The 20,955-nt window shown below is 40.0% G+C and overlaps 1 protein-coding gene across 1 annotated transcript; it reads left to right on the top strand.

Annotated features, from left to right (window-relative positions):
* Nucleotides 1-3,561: 3,561 nt before the first annotated feature.
* LOC122218007 (endogenous retrovirus group K member 6 Env polyprotein-like) lies at nt 3,562-10,147 on the top strand. The gene is made up of 2 exons (XM_042935818.1): nt 3,562-3,637; nt 8,719-10,147. The coding sequence occupies exon 2, from the start codon at nt 8,720-8,722 to the stop codon at nt 10,145-10,147; it is 1,428 nt and encodes a 475-aa protein (XP_042791752.1). The 5' UTR covers nt 3,562-3,637; nt 8,719.
* Nucleotides 10,148-20,955: the final 10,808 nt, after the last annotated feature.

Below are 20,955 nucleotides of genomic sequence, written 5' to 3'. Positions count from 1 at the left end.
AATAAATTTCATATATTAAAAAAAAGGAACTAAATAGAAATAAACATCATCATTATCTCCACCCTTTGTAAGCAGCTTTTTTTTCTTGTTCATACTTGAGTAGGGATGCAGTAGAGAGGTCTCAGTTCCTACTCTCTGTGCTGGTAAGGTCCAAGTCTAATTCCCTGCCTCATGTGACCATTGAGTCCGGCTCTTTTAGTCACTTTGGCACCACGAAATTAGCTGTATATTAGTTCATTCTTTGTTTTGGTCATGTTGGTATCACTAAATTTCCTATAAATTCAGCTATACATTCAAAAGAATGTTTATTGTACCCTCACTGTTTTTTTTTTTTTATTTTTATTTATTTTAGAGAGAGAGAGAACACGCAAAGGTGGGAGGGGCAGAAGGAAAGAGACAGAGAAAGAAAGAATCTCATGCAGGCTCCGCACTCAGCATGGAGCCTGACGTGGTGCTCTATCCCACAACACTGGGATCATGACCTGAGCCAAAACCAAGAGTCAAACTTTCAACCAACTGAACACCCAGGCACCCCTGTCAATTATACCTTAATCATAATTTCTAATTGTTTTCTTGTAGGCAAGTTTGCAAGTTACACTTTATGAAAATCAAGTTGAAAGTAAAATCAATGGCCATACATGTAACGTTAGCAAATTATAAGAATCTCCTTTACAGTCTTCTCCAATATCGTTTCATTTCCAGCTTTTCAAGATAATGTTATGTGCATTATTTAGTGACATGGTTTATGTCAGTTTGTGTTAGTTAAATGTATGATTATTTTTAGTTTTCAGTGTGATTCAAAAAAGAGTAACAAAAACACTTTTCAGTTCTAATTCAACCTGTATAATGAATGATTACAAAATAAGGGCACTTTCCTAAGTATACTTACATGTTATTGATAACATGTTATTTATTGAAATATAATAATCCTTATATTCCTGTGAGATAAGTGCTGTTATTAGCTTCCATTTTAAACAGAAGGAAACTCACACGCAAAATGGTTAGAGGATTTGCTCAAGGTTACACAGTAAGTGTTTTAGCTGAGAATGTTTCTAGTAATTCTGATATCTGATATCAGATATTGATGTAGCAATAACCACATCAATGAATTAGATAATTAATTACCACATTAAATACAATTAATAACTACATTAAATACAATTTATCTTGTAAATTAAGTAACTACAAAAATCGTAGGCTTTGATGAGTCAAGTGAGGAAAAAGTAAATTTCTTTTGGATTTCAGAGAATTTTAGGTTGGAGGAGAGGGCCAAGAACAGTAAAACAGTCTCCACGTGATAGTACTTAAAAAACAACAGAATATCTCAGATTCACTAGCATCATTGACCATCAGGTATAACATATTGCTATAATATTAAGTGTGCCATATTATCATATTATGCACTGCATAGACTAAGTTTCTTGCAGCTCTGAACAAATATTTGTTAATGAATTTATTTGCCTCTGTATTTGTCTTCCCTTGATATTTCTTCTCAGTCCTTGACAGTAACTTTGCACATAGTAGCCACTTAATAACCTTTTGAATTGAATTCAGTTGAAACAAGCTTAACTACAGTTTCCTTTCCTTGGGCACATAGTCCCTGGATAGTGAGGTGAGGGCAACCTGGAAATTGAGTTTCTAGGGAAACTCATGGGAATCCAAGCAAAGGCTTGCAGTTTTTAATAGCCGGAAGAATTAAAAAGGCAGATCATTGTTTGTTTGTTTGTTTGTTTTTGTTCATCAACAATATTATAGTTTGTATCTAAACAAACACACATGTAGTATGTTAAACTATCCCAATTTCTTATTAGTAATAGGAGCACAGATTCAAAATAACATTATCTAATTTTTAGATAGTTCCTGGCAATTAAGAACGCCAAGCTCTTGGATATCAGTATTGTTTGATAGACTTATACAAAACCAACTCTAGTGTTTTGAGATTTAGAACTTACTCTTCCAGGTAAAAATACTGTGATTACCTTACTAAAGTCTCAGGCGTCTATTTCTGATCATCAGGGTACCTTCTTACAATACAATTTATTTCAATATTGGTAAAAATTTTCAATCCTGTATTCTTCAGAACTCTGGGGGTTAAAGGAGTCCACTTCCCTCAGAATGTCTCCTTCTTATTTTAGAGTAAATAATCTGGCTTAAACCTTTAAGAAAAATTCTCATTGCTAAAATTTGAACTACTCATCCCAATGATATTGACCAGCATTTGAAAGCGTTAATCCAATCCTGTCAACAATCTTATGAGGCAGGTATTATTACTATCACCATTCCCATAGTATAAATAATAAAACTGAGAAGCATAAATTATCTAATGTGTCCAAGGTTGTACAACCAGTGACCGGTGACTTACAGCTAAACCCAGATAGTTTAGCCCCAGAGATGTCACACTTAATGTCTACATTCACCCTAGCATCACTCATAGGAGAAATGTGTACCAGAGGCCAATTAGGACCTATACCTTTAGTATTTTAAAAGATGGGCTGAGAGCAGCTATGGAAATCATCTTTGGGAAATGCTACCTGCCACTTTACGTAAGTATCGAGAAAATTATTGTCACTTATTTTATGGAGACGCTAAATCTGGCTGAGCAATTGCTCTGTCTTTAATGCCAGGTAGGTCTCCAAAGATGCTCTTGAGTTGGAGAATCAGATCCCAAGTGAAAAGAGAATGTTGCAGCCTGTGCTAAGTCAGCAGGATAGCCACTGGGATGCATAAATATAAGAGCAGAGGTCATAATTCCTGCCTTTTCTGTGAGTCCTTCGGGCCTGTATTGCTTAAGGTAGAAAGTATTCTAAAATGGAGGAAGAGTAACTGATGTGCCTAATAGGAGTCCTTTTTCTCTCTCCCTCCTAACTGTTCCTTCAAATTCATTTCCTAAATTTTAGGATCTTCTGTACTTTGCCTTTATTTGTTTGTTTGTTTGTTTGTTTGTTTATTATTGTGGGGGGGGCCGGGCCCCGGTGCCAGGCTGAGACCGGGTCGAGCAACGTTCCCCGTTGACTCAAGCCAACCCGGTGGTCCCCCCTCCCATTCATGTGGGAGGCCGGCCCCGGTGCCAGGCTGAGACCAGGTCGAGCAACGTTCCTTGTTGACTCAAGCCAACCCGGTGGTTCCCCCTCACATTCCCCCACTCTCAAGGGCATACGAAAGCCTTGTCAAGGCTGAGAAAGTTAATTCCTGAAGCCTGTGGTCTGCAGGTGTTGGCAGTAATGCTACCTCCCTTTTTCTACCCCGAGTCAGATAGAAACAAACATGGGAATTGTGTTTTGCTAGCAATCTTATCAACAAGGTCTTGTGACCCGTCTAGAAAATGCAAGAAACACAGAACTAAATGTTTTGGTGGGCAGCAATTATGTGAAACCTGTTTATTCTTAGAATGACCTAACCCATAAGGGTCTGGTTATAAAAGACTGTGTACAGCAACAATAAAGCCGTCACTTGGGCCATCAGCCCAGGGGACCCTCCTGTTCCCAAACTTTCTCTTCTCTCTTTTTTTCTTGCATTCCCCTACCCTCAGGACCCTGACCTCGGTGTTTGTCGCGCCGGCCGCGACAAGTGGCGCCCGAACAGGGACCTGAGACAACAAGGAGGAAAGTGAAAGCGGACCGCGCGGCGTCTAATTCAGGTAGGGGAACTGTGCCAGCAGCACAGACGACGGGAGTAAAACTATGGGACAGAAACAGTCTATGGAACAGGGATATTTTATAACTGCCTTGCAGGCTCTTATGAAGGAGAAAGGAATTAAGGTTTCTCAGTCAGCCCTTAGGGAATTTTTTGACATAGTGCATGATTATTGCCCATGGTTTCCAGACGGGGGTACAGTTGATTTAAAGGATTGGCAGCGAGTTGGTCAGGAACTTAAAAATCAAATGAAGATTCGTGGAGCTGCGGTTCCAGGGACTTTGTGGTCTACTTGGACCTGTATTAAGGAGGTCCTTGATCCGCAGGATTCTATTGAAATAGTTTCTCTTAGCTCGGAAGCAGCCCAACCCTTAGTGACTTCAGATGCTCCTGTCCCTCCAGAAACTACTTTCAATGCCCTTTCAGAACAGTCACGGGTGCCTTCACCTTTACCTCCTCTCCCCCTCCTAGAACAGTTATCTATGCAAGATCCAGAAAATAGTGATGACTCTCCTTTTGGGGATCAGGGAGATGATGGGCCGTATTTGGAAGATCAGAGGAAGCCTGCCTTCTTGGCCCCTCTGGTCCAGAAGGTACCTTTAAAACGACCTTCTTTTCAGGCACAAGATAGAGGCTTACCTCGGATGGCTTTCCCTATTACTCAGAATCAACAGTCCACTGAACCTTACCCCATTATGGGAGCTACTCCTTTGCAGCAGACTCCGTACCAAGCGCAACAGCATGGGGAAGACACCTCTGCTTTTCACGCTTACCCTGTTATTCAGCAGGGGGGACAGAGAGTGTATTCCGCCCTAAGTTTTAAATTGCTGAAAGATTTGAAATCCTCTGCAGCCCAGTATGGTCCAACAGCTCCCTTTACCCTGTCTATGCTTGATAATTTGAGCAGGGAGGCATTGTGCCCAGGAGATTGGAAGGTCATTGCTCAGGCTTGTTTGAGTGTGGGAGATAACCTCTTGTGGAAAGCAGAATTTGCAGAGAATGCTGAAAAACAGGCTATGTATAATAAAAGAACTAACATACCAGTGGATTTTAACATGCTCACAGGTACAGGACAATATTATGATGTGGGCCTCCAGCTAAATTATCCTGAAATTGCGTATAATCAAATTAATACCTGTGCCATTGCAGCTTGGAAAAAACTCCCCTCTACAGGGGGCAGAACTGAGGAATTGTCTAAAATTAGGCAAGGGCCAGATGAGAAGTACCAGGATTTCGTTGGGCGCCTTTTGACTGCAGTCAGTCGTATCGTTACTGATGGGGAGGCAGGTACCATTATTGTAAAACAACTGGCTTATGAAAATGCTAATTCTGCATGTCAGGCAGCCATTCGTCCTTGGAAAAATCAGGGTACCTTGGAGGATTATATCAGACTATGTGCTGAGATTGGACCATCTTATATTCAGGGCATTACTTTGGCAGCCGCCTTAAAGGGAATAGACCCCTTACAGGTGCATGCCCAGCTTCAGGGTAAAAACGTAAGAACTAATCCAAGGAAGTTTGGTGGAATAGTGTGTTTCAAATGTGGCCAAAAGGGCCATATGAAGGCCCAATGTCATAGTACAAAAATAATTCCAACCACCCCCGGTTTGCCAAGTGGCCCTAACATTAATAATAAGCCGGCAATTATTTGTCCCAGATGTAGACGGGGGTATCACTGGGTCAATGAATGCCGCTCTAAAACTGATTGTAATGGCAAACCTCTTCAGGGAAACTGGGAGCGGGGCCAGCCGCAGGCCCCTCAAACAATTGCAGCAATGTTCCCACAGGCGCCTTCTCACCCATTGTGTCCAACACTGGAGACCTCCCAGGTATTAGCCAACTACACCGCAGCACCCCCGCCAGTGCAGGACTAGATCTTGCCCCAGCTCAGTCCGTTTACCTCGAAGGAGGACAGCCCCCTAAAGCCATCCCCACAGGGATATGGGGGCCTCTACCCAGGAATACTTGGGGGTTATTATTGGGAAGATCCAGCTGGACTCTTAAGGGATTGATGATCTATCCTGGAGTTATTGATGAAGATTACACTGGAGAAATAAAAATTTTGGCCAGCTTAACTATGGGAACTTTGGTGCTTGAGCCCAAGACTCCCATAGCACAATTGATCTTGATACCCCAGATATCCTCCAATAATAAGGCTGTTAAACCTTATCGGGGAAATCAGGGGTTTGGCTCCACAGATCTTTATTGGGCTAAAGTGATCTCTGTAGAAAAGCCCATGCTTACATTGCATATCCAAGGAGTCCCTTTTGAGGGACTAGTGGATACAGGTGCAGATGTCTCAGTTATTGCTCAAAAAAATTGGCCTGTCACATGGCCTACTCAAGTGACTAATATTCCAATTAAAGGTGTTGGTTATGCCTCTGCTCCGTTGCAAAGCTCTGATTATTTACATTGGAGACTGCCTGATGGTATGACTGGAACTTTTCAGCCTTTTGTTTTGAATATAGATCTTAATCTCTGGGGCAGGGACATATTAACTGCAATGAATTTGACTCTGGAGACTAAGGCAGTCCCGATTCAAAAACAGGCTAATCTTGCTATCCACCTTATGAAGGAAATGGGCTATATTGAGGGGAAAGGCTTAGGGAAGGAGTTACAAGGGAATCCTGAGCCATATGTCCCTGAGCCTAAAAGAGACCATTTCAGATTGGGTTTTTCCTAGGGCCATTGGAAATTCCCCACGCTATGCCTCTCCAGTGGATGACTTCCACTCCAGTGTGGGTTAACCAATGGCCCTTACCTACTGTTAAGAGGGAGGCTGCTGCTCACCTCATAGAGGAACAACTGCAATTAGGTCATTTAGTTCCCTCCACCAGTCCCTGGAACACCCCAATCTTTGTGATTAGAAAAAAATCAAATAAATGGAGGTTGCTGCAAGATTTGAGAGCAATTAATGCTGTCATGAAGCCCATGGGGGCTTTGCAACCTGGCCTCCCTTCCCCATCGGCCATTCCTTTACAATATCAATTACTAGTTTTGGACTTAAAAGATTGTTTTTTTTACCATTCCGTTGGCCTCTGGCGACGGAGAACATTTTGCATTCTCCCTGCCTTCCACTAACTTACAGGAACCTGCTAAGCGGTATCAGTGGCAGGTCTTACCGCAAGGCATGGCTAACAGTCCGACTTTATGTCAAGAGTTTGTGGCCAGAGCAATTGCCCCTTTTAGACAGAGTTTTCCCCATGTATATTGCATCCATTATATGGATGACTTACTTTTGGCTGCTGAAACTGAGGAATTATTACAGGAGGCTTTTATTTCTCTTCAAAGATGCCTTAAAGCATATAATTTGATTGTTGCCCCTGAGAAAGTTCAAAGGGAAGCACCTTTTGAATACCTAGGGTATCTCATCTCCAAATCAACTGTCCGACCTCAGAAAGTATCAATTAGAACCGGACATTTGACTACTCTAAATGATTTTCAGAAATTATTAGGAGATATAAACTGGATTAGAAATAGACTAGGAGTCACCACAGAACAATTACTGCCTTTGTTTAATATTCTAAAAGGAGATAGTTCTCCAGCGTCCCCACGAAGTCTCACTCAAGAAGCTAAAGAAGCTATAAGACATATAGAACAGGCCATTCAGCAAGCCCAAGTCACTAGAATTGACCCTTCTCAGCCTTTGTATTTAATAATATTAAAACCTCAGGTCATCCCCTTTGCAATTCTGTGGCAATCTCATGGTCCACTTGAATGGCTACATTTAGCCTTACACTCTCTGTATGTCATTAATCCTTTGCTATCTATGGTTTGTCTTCTCATCATTAGAGGAAGATCCCGAGCTGTTCAGCTCTTTGGACACGATCCAGAATTTATTGCATGTGCCTTTCTGACACAGAAGCTGGTGGACGCTGCTTTTGCTCAGTCCATTGAATGGCAACTTGCCTTGGCTAATTTTACAGGTCAAATTAAATTTCATTTACTTTCTGATTCTTTAATACAAGGTTTCAGTCTTATAGATATTTTGCCCTGTAATCCTATTGTTTGTCAGCCGATTGAAGATGCTGCTTCCATTTTTGTGGATGCTAGTAAAGAGGGTAAAATTGCAGTGTATTATGTCACTTCTCAACATAAAAATTTGATCACTTTAAATTATACAACTAAATCTGTCCAAAGGGCCGAGCTTTATGCTGTACAGGTAGCCCTAAAAACTTACCCGGAATCTCTAAATGTCTATTCTGACAGTCAATACTTTGTCAAAGCCGTGTTGCAACTTCCCACACCGACCTGCCTGGTCCCCTAGTTGCTGGGAATCGGATAGCCAATGCAGCAACCCATTTATTGCAAGTTCTGCCCATTACCACTCCTTTGGAAACAGCCAAAAGGAGTCATGATAATTTTCATCAGAATGCGGCAGCCCTTCGACAAGAATTCAAAATATCTCGTGAAGCAGCCAGACAAATTGTTAAACAGTGCGGCATCTGTCCGCAATTCTTCCCACAGCCGGTCTATGCCATTAATCCCCGAGGTCTTCGGCCCAATGACTTGTGGCAAATGGATGTCACCCAATATTTACCTTTTGGGAAATTGCAATATATACATGTGTCTGTAGATACTTGCTCAGGCTATATACATGCTTCAGCCCACTCAGGAGAAGCATTTGTTGATGTTCAAAATCACCTATTTTCTGCCTTTGCAGCAATGGGCAAACCTCATAAAATAAAAACTGACAATGGTAGTGCTTATACTTCTAAATCTTTTGCAGAATTTTGCCGCCGATTCCAAATTGAGCATACAACTGGCATTGCTTATAATTCCACAGGACAGGCTATTGTTGAGCGAGCTCATCTGACTCTAAAACAGTATCTGCAAAAACTTAAAGAAGGGGAGATATTAAAGGGAAAGATAAAGTATTCCCCACATGTGCATCTCACTCTTGTGTTGTATGTTTTAAATTTTTTAAATGTCAGTGAAGCAGGGATGACTGCCGCAGAGCGTCGCCGGGGAAGGAATCAAGAACCTCTCTTGATGGCTAGATGGAAAGATATGCCGGAAGGCATTTGGCGAGGCCCAGACCCAGTCCTTCGAAAAGGGCGAGGGTATGCTTGTGTTTTTCCACAGGATGAAGAAGCGCCACGCTGGGTCCCGCTTCGGCTCCTCAGAGACATTACGGTTGCGCCGAAAAATGGCCAAATTGACAGCGACGGAGCCCCCCCAGAAGCAACAACGGCGGAGTCATAAGGCGGGTACACCCACCTGGGGACAGATAAAGAACCTGCTGACCCAGGCCACTGATGTAGTGATGGCCTCAGGTAGAGAGGTAACGGCCGCACATGTCTTCTTGGCATGCCTGTGCATTCTAACTACAACCGGAGAGTCTGCCCTCTATTGGGCATACATGGTAGGTCCTCCTACAGTACAACCTGTAACATGGAGAGACCCCACACCCAAAGTATACACCAACCTCACCTTTATGGGAGGGGAAGACGCAGGGTTTTTGCCCACTGTGTCGGCCTCTATAAATTGGACGGCACTCTCTACAGGAGTGCCCATCTGCCTGCAAAGGGAGTCTATGCCGTACAAACTTGCTTATGGGTGTTTGGGTACGAAACCAGTAGGACGCTCTATTACTTATACATTGTGGCAAAATGGCAAGCGTCCTTCTGAATGGGTACCCCGCTCTGTTGCCGCTTATTGGCAAAAGAGAGAATTATTAGGAGAATGGATGTTTTTTGGACCGCGTGATCCCCCTCAGAATCTTCCTATATGTCCCTCAGCTGGTCAAGGCCTTACTGGGGACTCACCTTGGGGTATATGTGCCCAATCCTCTTCGTTGAGGATGACTCCTAAAGACATAAACTATACCATTACAGATTATTCCCGAAAGGCCCAGCTAGCTCAGTCGGTAGAGCATGGGACTCTTGATCCCAGGGTCGTGGATCCACCTCCTAACGAGGTACAGGTACACCACAAGATTATCCCACAAACCATTTTGCAATCCCCTGAAGGAAGAATTCATTCTGATCTTTGGAAGTTATATGCTACCTTTGATAAAATATATACTAATGACAGCTTTAGTTTTCCAGAATATTATGTTTCTCCAGTTCTGCAATTGCGTGCCTGTGTTCCTCCACCCTACTATCTGATTGTTGGAGATGGAACTATTACTCCAGTAAAAGAAGATGGTCATCAGTTATACTGGCTGACGTGTCCTGCTTGTGTTTTGACCAATTGTCTACCAGTAGATGGACCCTCTAGAAGTGGAATGAAGGTTTATCTGGTCTTACAACCTCCCTATTGGATGTTGCCAGTACATGTTACAGGGCCTTGGTATCCTAATTATGGGATGCAATTGGCCTTAGAAATCAGTAAACGGCTGCGCAGGACCAAACGGTTTCTTGGACTCTTAATTGCTGGACTCATAGCAGCAGTGACTGTAATTGCCTCTGCAACTGTATCTGTAATATCCTTACATGAAAGTGCCCAAACGGCATCCCATGTAAATGAATTGGCTCATAATGTATCCAAGGTGTTTGTCACTCAAGAATGAATAGATCGTAAATTGGAAGCCCAATTAGAGGCACTACAAGAAGCATTAATGTATCTTGGTGATCAGTTTGCTGTTTTGCGTACCAGACTTTCTTTAATTTGTCATGATGCATATAAGCATATCTGTGTTACCCCTTTAGAGTATACCAATGTGACATGGGGACAAGTGCATCGTCATTTACAAGGGGTTTGGCATGATGCTAATACTAGCTTAGACGTCTTACAGCTACAAGAAGAGATAAATGCTGTTGCAAGTAGCTCACTCAGTTTCCCTGACCCTGGAGATCTCGCTGAAGCCATACTGCACCAACTTAATGGGTTTAATCCATTTAATATTCTTCAACATTCTTTTTGGATCTTTATTGGAATTGTTTCCGTAATATCTGTTATACTTGTCTTGCTGTGTTATTTCTGGAGATGGGGTCTTACTGCCTTTACCACATACCAAGCCAGGATGCACATGTTGCAATTACAAACAATAGGGGGACATGTGGGGGGCCGGGCCCCGGTGCCAGGCTGAGACCGGGTCGAGCAACGTTCCCCGTTGACTCAAGCCAACCCGGTGGTCCCCCCTCCCATTCATGTGGGAGGCCGGCCCCGGCGCCAGGCTGAGACCGGGTCGAGCAACGTTCCCTGTTGACTCAAGCCAACCCGGTGGTTCCCCCTCACATTCCCCCACTCTCAAGGGCATATGAAAGCCTTGTCAAGGCTGAGAAAGTTAATTCCTGAAGCCTGTGGTCTGCAGGTGTTGGCAGTAATGCTACCTCCCTTTTTCTACCCCGAGTCAGATAGAAACAAACATGGGAATTGTGTTTTGCTAGCAATCTTATCAACAAGGTCTTGTGACCCATCTAGAAAATGCAAGAAACACAGAACTAAATGTTTTGGTGGGCAGCAATTATGTGAAACCTGTTTATTCTTAGAATGACCTAACCCATAAGAGTCTGGTTATAAAAGATTGTGTACAGCAACAATAAAGCCGTCACTTGGGCCATCAGCCCAGGGGACCCTCCTGTTCCCAAACTTTCTCTTCTTTTTTTTCTTGCATTCCCCTACCCTCAGGACCCTGACCTCGGTGTTTGTCGCGCCGGCCACGACATTATTGTTTCTATTCCTGAAGGTTTTCTCAGTGGTGTTTCATTTCAGAGGGCCCACGTCATCTTCTTTCTCTCCTTTGATAGATCTCTCTGGAGAAGAGACAAAAAATAGTTAAGGGCCATCATTGGGGGCAGACAGTGTGTTCTCATCAATATTCTAAGAAACATTATGATTGATTTGGGAAGTTCCAGTGTGCAAGCTGCCATAGCAATTCATTTTGAATATTTCTGTTAAAAAAAAAACGAACACCATGAAGAAAACTTTGCAAAGATAGCTAAAGAATAGCAAGGAAATTTTTTCTAGAATATTTATCTCAAACAAATATCCCCAACAGGGTGCAATAAGGAGGAAGAAATTAATCAGAACCAGCAACTAGAAACACAAACTTTTTTAGTAATAAAGAAGCATTCAAGATACTAATGCAAAATCACCGTATCAGTTGATGCAGGAAGTTTGACGTGATCTCTACCCAGGCTGCAAATTTTACTTTTCTCCTTCATTTTTATGGGAGATCAAATTGACAATTTAATCAAAAGAAGTCTTGTCTGTAATTAAAAATTATTTTAGTGTATCAAATTTAGCCTAGTGCTATTACTCTGGTCAGGAAGTATCAGGTATTTGGGATGTATATAAAGGAATGCATAAAATATTTGTGGGTTGATGTCTGCCTGCCTACATAATCAGGATATAGTGCTCCCAGGCTCTTATTCAAACCACTAAAAGTAAGTGTTAATACAGTTTGATAAAGTGAGTATAATCTAAATCCAAGTATATCTGCATCTACCTTGACCAGAAACATATTCAGAACATTTTTGTATTTGGCCAGTCATGGAAAGCAATTTGAAATGCTGCTATAATTTTTAAAGCCAGATGACTTTCCTTTCTTCTTAAAGAATGAAACATCTTAGAAACTAGGATTGAAGAAAGTTTGTACTTGATAGTGCATTTATCCAGGAATCTATAAGGTATATAAAGCATATGATAAAAGTATGAAGATTTTGCCTGCATGTAAAATAGCAGATTCTTCAATTTTGTACACCATGCTTCTGAGTACAGTGTTCCTTATTACAAGACAACCTCCACCAGTGTTATGTAGGTCTTGAGGTCCTGAAAGTAGTTTATAGACCAAAGTGATAGCAGTTAAGGTGTTGAGAAGTGACGAATTCTGAATATATTTTAAAGGCACAGCCACAAGATTTTCCAACAGAAGGGATATGGGGCATGAAGAAAAGAAGAACTCAAGGAAAACTATAAGATTTTTATTCTAAGATCCTGGGATGATACAGTTGACATCAACTGAGATAAAGCAAATCACAAATGGGACAGGTTTCAATGGGAAGACCAGGAATTCAGTTATGAGTATGTTGGCTTTGAAATGTTTGTTAGACTTTCACATAAAGATGTAGAGGAAGTAGCTGGATACAGAAGTCTGGAATTTGAGAGGTCTAAATATAGCAATAAAAGTATGGAAATTGTCAGCTTATGAGTGATATTAAAGCCTTAAGAGTCCGTGAGGTTGCCAAGGAAGTGAGTATAAATACTGAAAAGCAGTGGACAAAGAACTCTTTGGGGCACTCTATCATTATGTACTCAGAGAAAATGGGGACACCCAGCAAGGGAGACTTAGAAGTAGTCCATGAGACAGAGGGACAGCTGTGAGGGTGTAATGCCCTGGAAGCCAGGTGAAGAATGGGCATTAGAGAGAAGTAAATCATTCATGAATCAAAGGTTAAGTTGCGAACTGAGAACTCTCCATTGTACTTTGCCTCATGAAAGTTATTAATTACCTTGATGCAATTACATTTGAAAAACGGAAGAGGGGCACCTGGGTGGCTCAGTCGGTTAAGGTCGGACTTGGGCTCAGGTCATAATCTCACAGTTTGTGAGTTCAAGCCCCATGTCAGGCTCAGTGCTGACCGCTCAGAACCTGGAGCCTGCTTTGGATTCTGTGTGTCCCTCTCTCTCTGTCCTTCCCACAATTCACATTCTGTCTCTTTCTCTCAAAAATAAACGTTAAAAAAATTTTTTTTTAAACTTTAAAAATTAAAAAAAAAAAAAACAGAAGAAAAACCTTGACAATTAAAATGCTGCTTAATGGGATTTCATAAGCCTGGTATTCAGAATAATGATCCACCCACACACCCAAGACACCCATGCCCTAATCCCTGGAATCTGAGTGTGTTATGTAAGTGGCAAATGGGAATTAAGGTTGCAAATGGAATTAAGGTTACTAATACTTAATCTGACCTTAAAATAGAGAGGTTATCATAGACTATTCAACTAGGCCCGATGTAATCACAAGAGTCTGCAAAAATGGGAAGAGGAGAAAGTAGAAGAGGTCAGAGTTATACAGTGGACTTGGCCCACGATTGATGGCTTTGAAGATAGAAGAAGGGGACCTGAGTTAGGAAATACAGGTGTCTCAGTTGGTTGAGTGTCCAACTCTTGATCTAGGCCCAGGTCATGAACTCACGGTTCATGGGTTTGAACTCCACGCTGGGCTTTGTGCTGACAGCGTGGAGCCTGCTTCAGATTCTCTGTCTCCCTCTCTCTCTGCCCCTCTCCTGCTCATGCTCTCCTTCTCTCTCAAAAATAAATGAACATTAAAAAAATAGAAGAAAGAAGAAAGAAAGAAAGAAAAAAAGAAAGAAGAGAGAGAGAAAGAAAGAAAGAAAGAAAGAAAAGAAAGAAAGAAAGAAAGAAAAAGAAAGAAAGAAAGAAAGGTGGTTTCTAGAAGCTGGAAAAGGAAAAAAAACTAAAACAATAAACTTACGTTGTTTTAAGCCTCTAAATTTGTGGTGATTTGTTAAAGTAGCAATAGGAAACTAACACAATAAGAAAGTTGGTAATTGTGTCAAGGCTTTCACTCAGTTTTCAGCCTTTAAGGCCTCAATGTTGTCACAAGTAAATGACAAGGGTATTTGTGGTTGAGTGTAGCCGATGCTAATCTTTCACAATCAATCTAAAAACAAATTTTCAAGCAACTGATGCATCATGGCAATAAAGAGCTCAATAAGAAGACAATTATTGCTAAGTACCTCAAAGTCCTAAATGGATTAGAAATGCAAATTTAAAGTAGAGATCTGAGAGAGAGCACTGAGGGAGCCGTTGGTAACAGTTTTCTCATGCTCCTGGGGCATCTGAAAACTTACAGAGTTGGGGCTGACAACAAAAATTTTGACCAGCAATATCCTTTAATGAAGTAAAAACAAAACATAGCCCAATAAGGGGCACCTGGGTGGCTCAGTCTGTTGAGGATCCAATTCTTTATTTCAGCTCGGATCATGATCCCAGGGTTGTGGGATCGAGCCCCATATGGGGCTCCACACTGAGCGTGGAGCCTGCTTAGGATTCTCTCTCTCTCTTTCTCTCTCTCTCTCTCTCTCTCTCTCTGTCTCTCTTCCCCTCCCCCCTTCTAAAATTAAATTAAATTGAATTACATTACATTACATTGCAGCAATAAAAGTGGAAACATATCCCAATGAGAGACAGGGAAAATAGACAAAATAATGGGGGAAGTCTTGTAATGAGAACGAAACTGTGGAATGTGAAGGAAGAACAGTAAGAATCCCTGAAATAGAAGGCAGCTCAGGCACAATGGCAAACATACAATGCTGTTTAAAACCTCTCGTGAGATGAAAGCCTCCTTTTGATTTTCCCTGTCTCCAAGAATATCATCATCCACCAGTTGCCCAAATCACAAATTTTGGCAATCAGCTTTAACTTCTCTTTCTTCCCTTATGTCTGACCAGTCATCAACTCCAATCATCCCCTCTCCCTCTCATGTCTCCATTCACTCAACTACTTATATGAATTGAACCACCTCTATTTCTTACCTGGTTTACACTATAGTATCCCAATTTCTGGTCTGGCCCCCCAGGTTCCTCCCTTCCAGGCCATTCTTCAAACTTCTTCCAAAATGACCTTCTTAAAGTGCAAATAACCTTATATCCCTAGTTAACCCCTCCACTGGCTTCTGGAGCCTTTGTCATGAAGTTCAAACTCCCTACCTTGGATTACAGAGTAGTTCTTAATAATATCTCTTTTCTCCCCTTCCTCCAACCTGATGCTCTATTCCTGAATTATAATGAATTCCTTATAGTTGCTTGGATGAACCACAGTGTTTCTAGCAACTGAACCTTGCACAGGCTGTTTTCTCTGCCTGGAATACACTTCCACACCTGCTACCTACCCCCACCAGGCTTCATGCTTTGGATGCTTTGGCTAATCTTTGCATGCTTTGGATTTCAGCTAGCAATTGCACTTTTCCAAGCAGCCATCCTTGGTAGCTGCAATTGGGTCAAGTGACACTCCTATGGGCTCCCAAAACATCTTAAAACCATATGCCGTATTGTAATATCCTATTCATTTCCCTGTCTTCACACTAAAATGTTAACTCCTTGAATGACGGGACTTTATTCTAACCAGAGTTAACTAATGCACCAACCAAAATGCCTGACATATACTAGGTTTTTAATAAATACTTTTTAAATGACAAAAAATATATTACATATGTATGTAAAGAAAGAAGATACAGAACTTGCTCTAATTGCTTTCATCTCTGATTTAACACTGATATTGTTTACTAGAAAGAGGCAACCAAAATTTAGCCTAATTAGGAAGCCAGAGCTGTTAGAAATTTTGTAGTTACTTATGAGCAGCCTAATGTCAAGTAAGTGTGCTGCACTTAAAGCTACCATTTTTCAAATAAGTCTCAGCAATATTACCAGTAATCACAAGGTTTCCTGCTGTGTCCTGGGTAAACAATGCTAAAATGCCAGTAGTAGAACAAAGAGGACCTCATTATTGCTCTCCTCCTTCCTATTTTCCTTAAGGTTTAACTCACTGGATGCTCTGCCCTCACCAGCCAATCTATTTCCTCTCTTCAGTCCTTCTCATTGTCCTGGGCTCAATCTAACTCACTATTGGACACAAGATATTGACTATATAGCTGAATCTAACATATTTGGCTTCCAAATTTTTCTAAGCAGACACAGATAGTATGTCTTTCTTTTGGCATTTTTAGTGCATTAGCCAAAAGGAATAGCTTTATCCGGCTTCTAGTTTAATGTCCTTTGTAAAGCCACCAAAACTAATTTCCTCCCATTTCTCTAGCTATAAATTTTCATGACATTGGAATATTTGGAGGTTTAACAATTTTGTTGTAGAAAACATTTGTAGATGAACAAGATACTGAAATGGTTACTATTACAATACGACTATTCCCTGAATGTTATCATTCTCTCCCATTACCAGTCCAGGTACAGCAAAGCAGTGGAAATTTTGCAATTCTGCAGTGTAAACATTCTTAGATATTAAACAACATTGTGAAGGACCACAGTGGTGATCAATCTCAGTAATATTGTTTAGAATGATTTTTGTTTCACCAACTCCAAAAAAATAGAATGTACCATGTGTATGACTTTACATTTTGTCACTAAGATGCATTTTTGGAGTAGGTGCTTATTGTTTGTGAAAATTAGTAGTTCTTCTCCAGTCTCATATTACCCATTGTGGGTTTTAATTCTTTTGTGTGATTTTTAATCATAGAAACAGGAGAAAATTTCACTTCCTACCATCTGGAACAAAACTACATCATATTCAGTAGTTTGCAACTTAATGACCCAAAGTTAAACAAAACAGTCAAGTTTACAGAAGAAATCTACCAGTACTTTAAACAAGTAGTCATGTAATAAAAAAGCTCATTGAATTATAGTTTTTCTGTTCTTCATAATGACCTAGTAAACTTTTATGCAAAATATGTGAGACTGTGAATTTCTTTGTGACGCTGTACACATTTTAATCACCCTTTTTATCACAGCTGACCGTTCTTTTCTGACAAATTTGGTTCCGAGTAAGTTAACCAAAATTGTCAAAATTATGATATTTAGTATTGTTTCATTAAGTTTTATTTTTAGTAAGGCAAATTTTTTCCATGTAAAAGGTTCTCTTGAGAATTATCCTAAAAGTTTTCTTTCTGATCACTAAGTCATGTTAAGACTTTACTAAGCAGAGTCACTGCTGGAACAGATAACTAATTGGAAAGTAAAACATTAGGATGTCTACCTCTGACTCCAGGATATCAGATATTGCTTTGATTCTGAATAATTAACTCAATACAGAAAAAGCACAGTAATAATGATCACTTGACAACTACTATGTCATGTCTGTGTTTCCATGGAGATACAGTCATTTGATTCTCTTGCCTAACAATTGCCATTTTAAAATCTGATCTGAGTATCTGTGTCTTTGGATCAGTTTTTTGCATTTATATTTATTGTAATTATAGCTACATTTGGATGTATTTCTTACAGACTATTTTGCATTTCTATTTACCATACTTTCTGGTTCCCCCTCATTTTCTATCTTCCATTGGATGGATAGACTATTCTTCTGCTGGTCTATTTCCATGCTTCTGGTGGGTATCACTAATTTATTTATAGCATATATCCATTTACTTTCTTCTATTATTTTTAAGCCTATTCATAGCTAGATTTTTCCCTTTTAAAACACCAACTGCTAGCTCAGAGGCATACTTGTATGAGTTAAGGAAAGACAACACTTCCTCAAAGAAAAAAATCATTTTTAACTAGTCAGGAGGATTTTCTAGAGCCTGCCAGGCAGCAGCCCCACTAGCTGTATGCCCACAGGTGCTGCCCTCTCAATATCTCAGGCATCACAGTGTGGCAACTCATATACTTCTGGCCTCACCCCCACTCCACCCTTCAGCAAGAAAGATAGGAATGTGAGGGCCGGAATTCAAGTCTTAATGATCTCTCTAGATGTACCTATAATGTAAATGATGCCTCCTTAGGTGTGATGCCATCGTGGAACACAAACCTGAGGACCCTTTTGCTACAGTGCTGCCTGAACAAGCCAAATACTTTAACATCAACTTGCCTTCTCTGGCCTTTCCACAACAGTGTGATCATCAGATAAAACACTTCCGTTCTGGATTGTTTGGGATCTATTTTGGCTTGCTTCCATCCTTTGTTATTTAAACAGTGAACCCAACCAAGTTAGTTACTCATCCTAACTTCTCTATTTTGAAGCAGCCTAGATTTGTTTCTCTCCTTGCTTGAGTACTTTGTCCTAGAGCAAGAGTTGACAAACCTTTTTCAGCAAAGGACCAGAGAGCAAATAGCTTTGGCTTGCGGATTATACAGACTCTTGCAACCACTCAACTCTGCCGTCATAGCTGAAAAGAAGCCACAGATACTACATACAAGAAGGAGCAGAACTGTGTTCCAATAAAACGTTATTTACAAAAATATGTGGTGGACCAGTTTGGGCCTATGGTCCATGGTTTCTGACTCTTGTCCTAGAGTGTTTTCAAAAAGGGTCATTATGTGGTGAGTCTTTTGAAGCATTATGCACATGAGGCTTTTTTTTTTCCCACACATTTAAATGATAATACAGCTGGAAAAAATTCTAGATTCAAATATCTTTTTATTCAGTATTCTAAAAATAGTGTTCCATTATCCAACATTGCGATTGCACAAACTGATAACAATGAAATTCCTGTTAGATTGAGGCAATCAGCTTTGAATCTCTGGAAGCTATTGGAATTTTTCTTTTACACTTAGATGTTCTTACATGGCATCATAATATGCAGATGTATAAGTTATCATTTACCTATTTTTTTTCACACCACATGAAATCTGTCAATTCATTGCAGGAACATGTTTTGTTAGATTAAATAAATCTTACTCATTATGTTTTCAATTATTTTTTCTCTCTATTTATTGCTTGTCTTGCCATCTGAAATACCTTATTTTCCATAATTCTTAAATTTTTGTCATATGGTCCGTATCTTTATCTCTTTCTGATGTTTCTTGAGAAAGTTCTTGGACCTCCTCTTCTAGCTCTTTAGTTTATTTCCATTGTATCCATTAAGTTCTTTATTTAAGCTGTATTTTTCATACTAAATATTTCCAATGAATTGTCTCACGACTAATTTTTTTCTTATGTCCAATTTCCTATCTGCATCACTTATACATTTAAGTAACAGAAAATCTGAGTAATAGTGTCTTAAACAAATTAAACTGCTTACGTTTCTCAAACAGCAAAAGATTCAGAAGTGGTTGCTGGCAGTTCAAAGTGTTAGGGACAAAGTCTCTCCTCCCCTTATCTTTCCCTTATGGAAGGTATGTGGTGAATGCCCTCCAGCCATCTTGCAGCTGGTAGTAAGAAGAAGGGAGGGCAAAAACAAGGAAGAAGAAAAGAAGCAATACATTTATAGGCAAACAAAGAGTTTCCCAGAAATCCTTAACAGACTTCTTATATCTCATGATCTACCATTGTGTCACATATCCAACCAAAGTTCTGCAAGGCCATCTTGATGGTAGGTTTTGAATTCCCACACTCTTATAGTAGATGAAGACAAAGCAAAAGCTGGTTGGCAAGAACATTGAATCAGCCAACCTTCACTGTCTGCCACAATCCTCATTTCTCTGAGATTTTATTTGCTTATTCTAAATTCTTTGTTTGGCTCACGTATCTGTTTATCTAGTATACTTTTTTTTTTTTAACTTCATGGTGTTTTTAAACAATGTCAGACTTAAAGTGTCTTATTTTCTGCCTGGAAGAGAGCAGTGTTGGAGAGCTCAGCTAATGATGGATTCCTCCAAGGAGGGTGTGAGCCCAGGGTCTTTACTTAATGGAGAGGGGAAAGAAACCCCCTCAGAATGGAAAGTCTCTGGTGTTAAGGACTACATTTCTGTCCTGGCACTGTTCCTTTGCAATAGTGGTTTCTCCCAGTTAAAATCGTGTCACCTTCTTCTTAGAAAGGAGAAAATTGGGAGGAATCCTTAGAGGGTGTCTGCATCTGTTTCTTTCCACCCCAGCTTGGTGTTCTTCACCTATCCATTGGTAATGCTGTCATTAGCAGCAAGCAAGCTAAAGACACGTTACATAGTTAACTCTCTGGAGTTGTTGAAAACCAGCAACCTTCCAATCTTAGAGAAAGTTAGACAGTGATGGGACAGGGAAAATTTTAAATCCACCAAATTCACGGTTCTTACCAAGCTTCTATTGAAAAAATACTTGAATAAATCCTCTTTAGATTGTGGCAAGCTTTTAGTTAATTTTCAGAGTTCTGAAAAAGTCGATCTTGATAATTTTTGCACTGTTCTTATTTATCAGGCAAAGGAAGAGTTTGCTCTTGTTGCTTTTATGGAGGAATGCATTTTTGGAGATCCATTTTTGGTCCAATTTTCTGGAAGTGCTTCTTACTACATCATTTTAAGAATAACTTTATATAAACATAAATGTAAGTGTCACCAAGATAGAAATAATATATCATAAACTATTCTTCTCCATGTCAAATATTATTAGCTTTGTGATTTGAAAATAGTAAAACAAAATAAAGTGATTTACCTATATTCAATAGTAGACATAAAAGGAAAACAAGAAAAACTACATGAGTCAATACACAATGTAGAGTATAATAGCCATCTTTTGATTTTCATTTTTTTAGAACCTTTCAATTTGCTTTTACTAGTGTGCAAGTCATTTTAGAATTATTCAGATTTTATTCAAAATTATTACATCTTTGAGGCAAAAACATATTTCATACAAGTTTCCCCCACTATCTGAAAGGAGAGAATTCCTATGAAAATTGTCATAAGCTGAAATGGCATTAGGCACAGAAGTAATTACCATTAATTTATATGAAAAAAATATTCAAGCATCCTCAGACCCCAAAAATAA

This window comes from Panthera leo, chromosome B1 (assembly GCF_018350215.1).
Source record: "Panthera leo isolate Ple1 chromosome B1, P.leo_Ple1_pat1.1, whole genome shotgun sequence".
Classification (NCBI taxonomy): domain Eukaryota; kingdom Metazoa; phylum Chordata; class Mammalia; order Carnivora; family Felidae; genus Panthera; species Panthera leo.
This window is presented reverse-complemented; position numbering and strand designations above follow the sequence as displayed.

What these genes read in the sequence shown, in the direction of transcription:
- LOC122218007 (XM_042935818.1), top strand. Translation starts at nt 8,720, where the DNA reads ATGAAGAAGCGCCACGCTGGGTCCCGCTTCGGCTCCTCAGAGACATTA.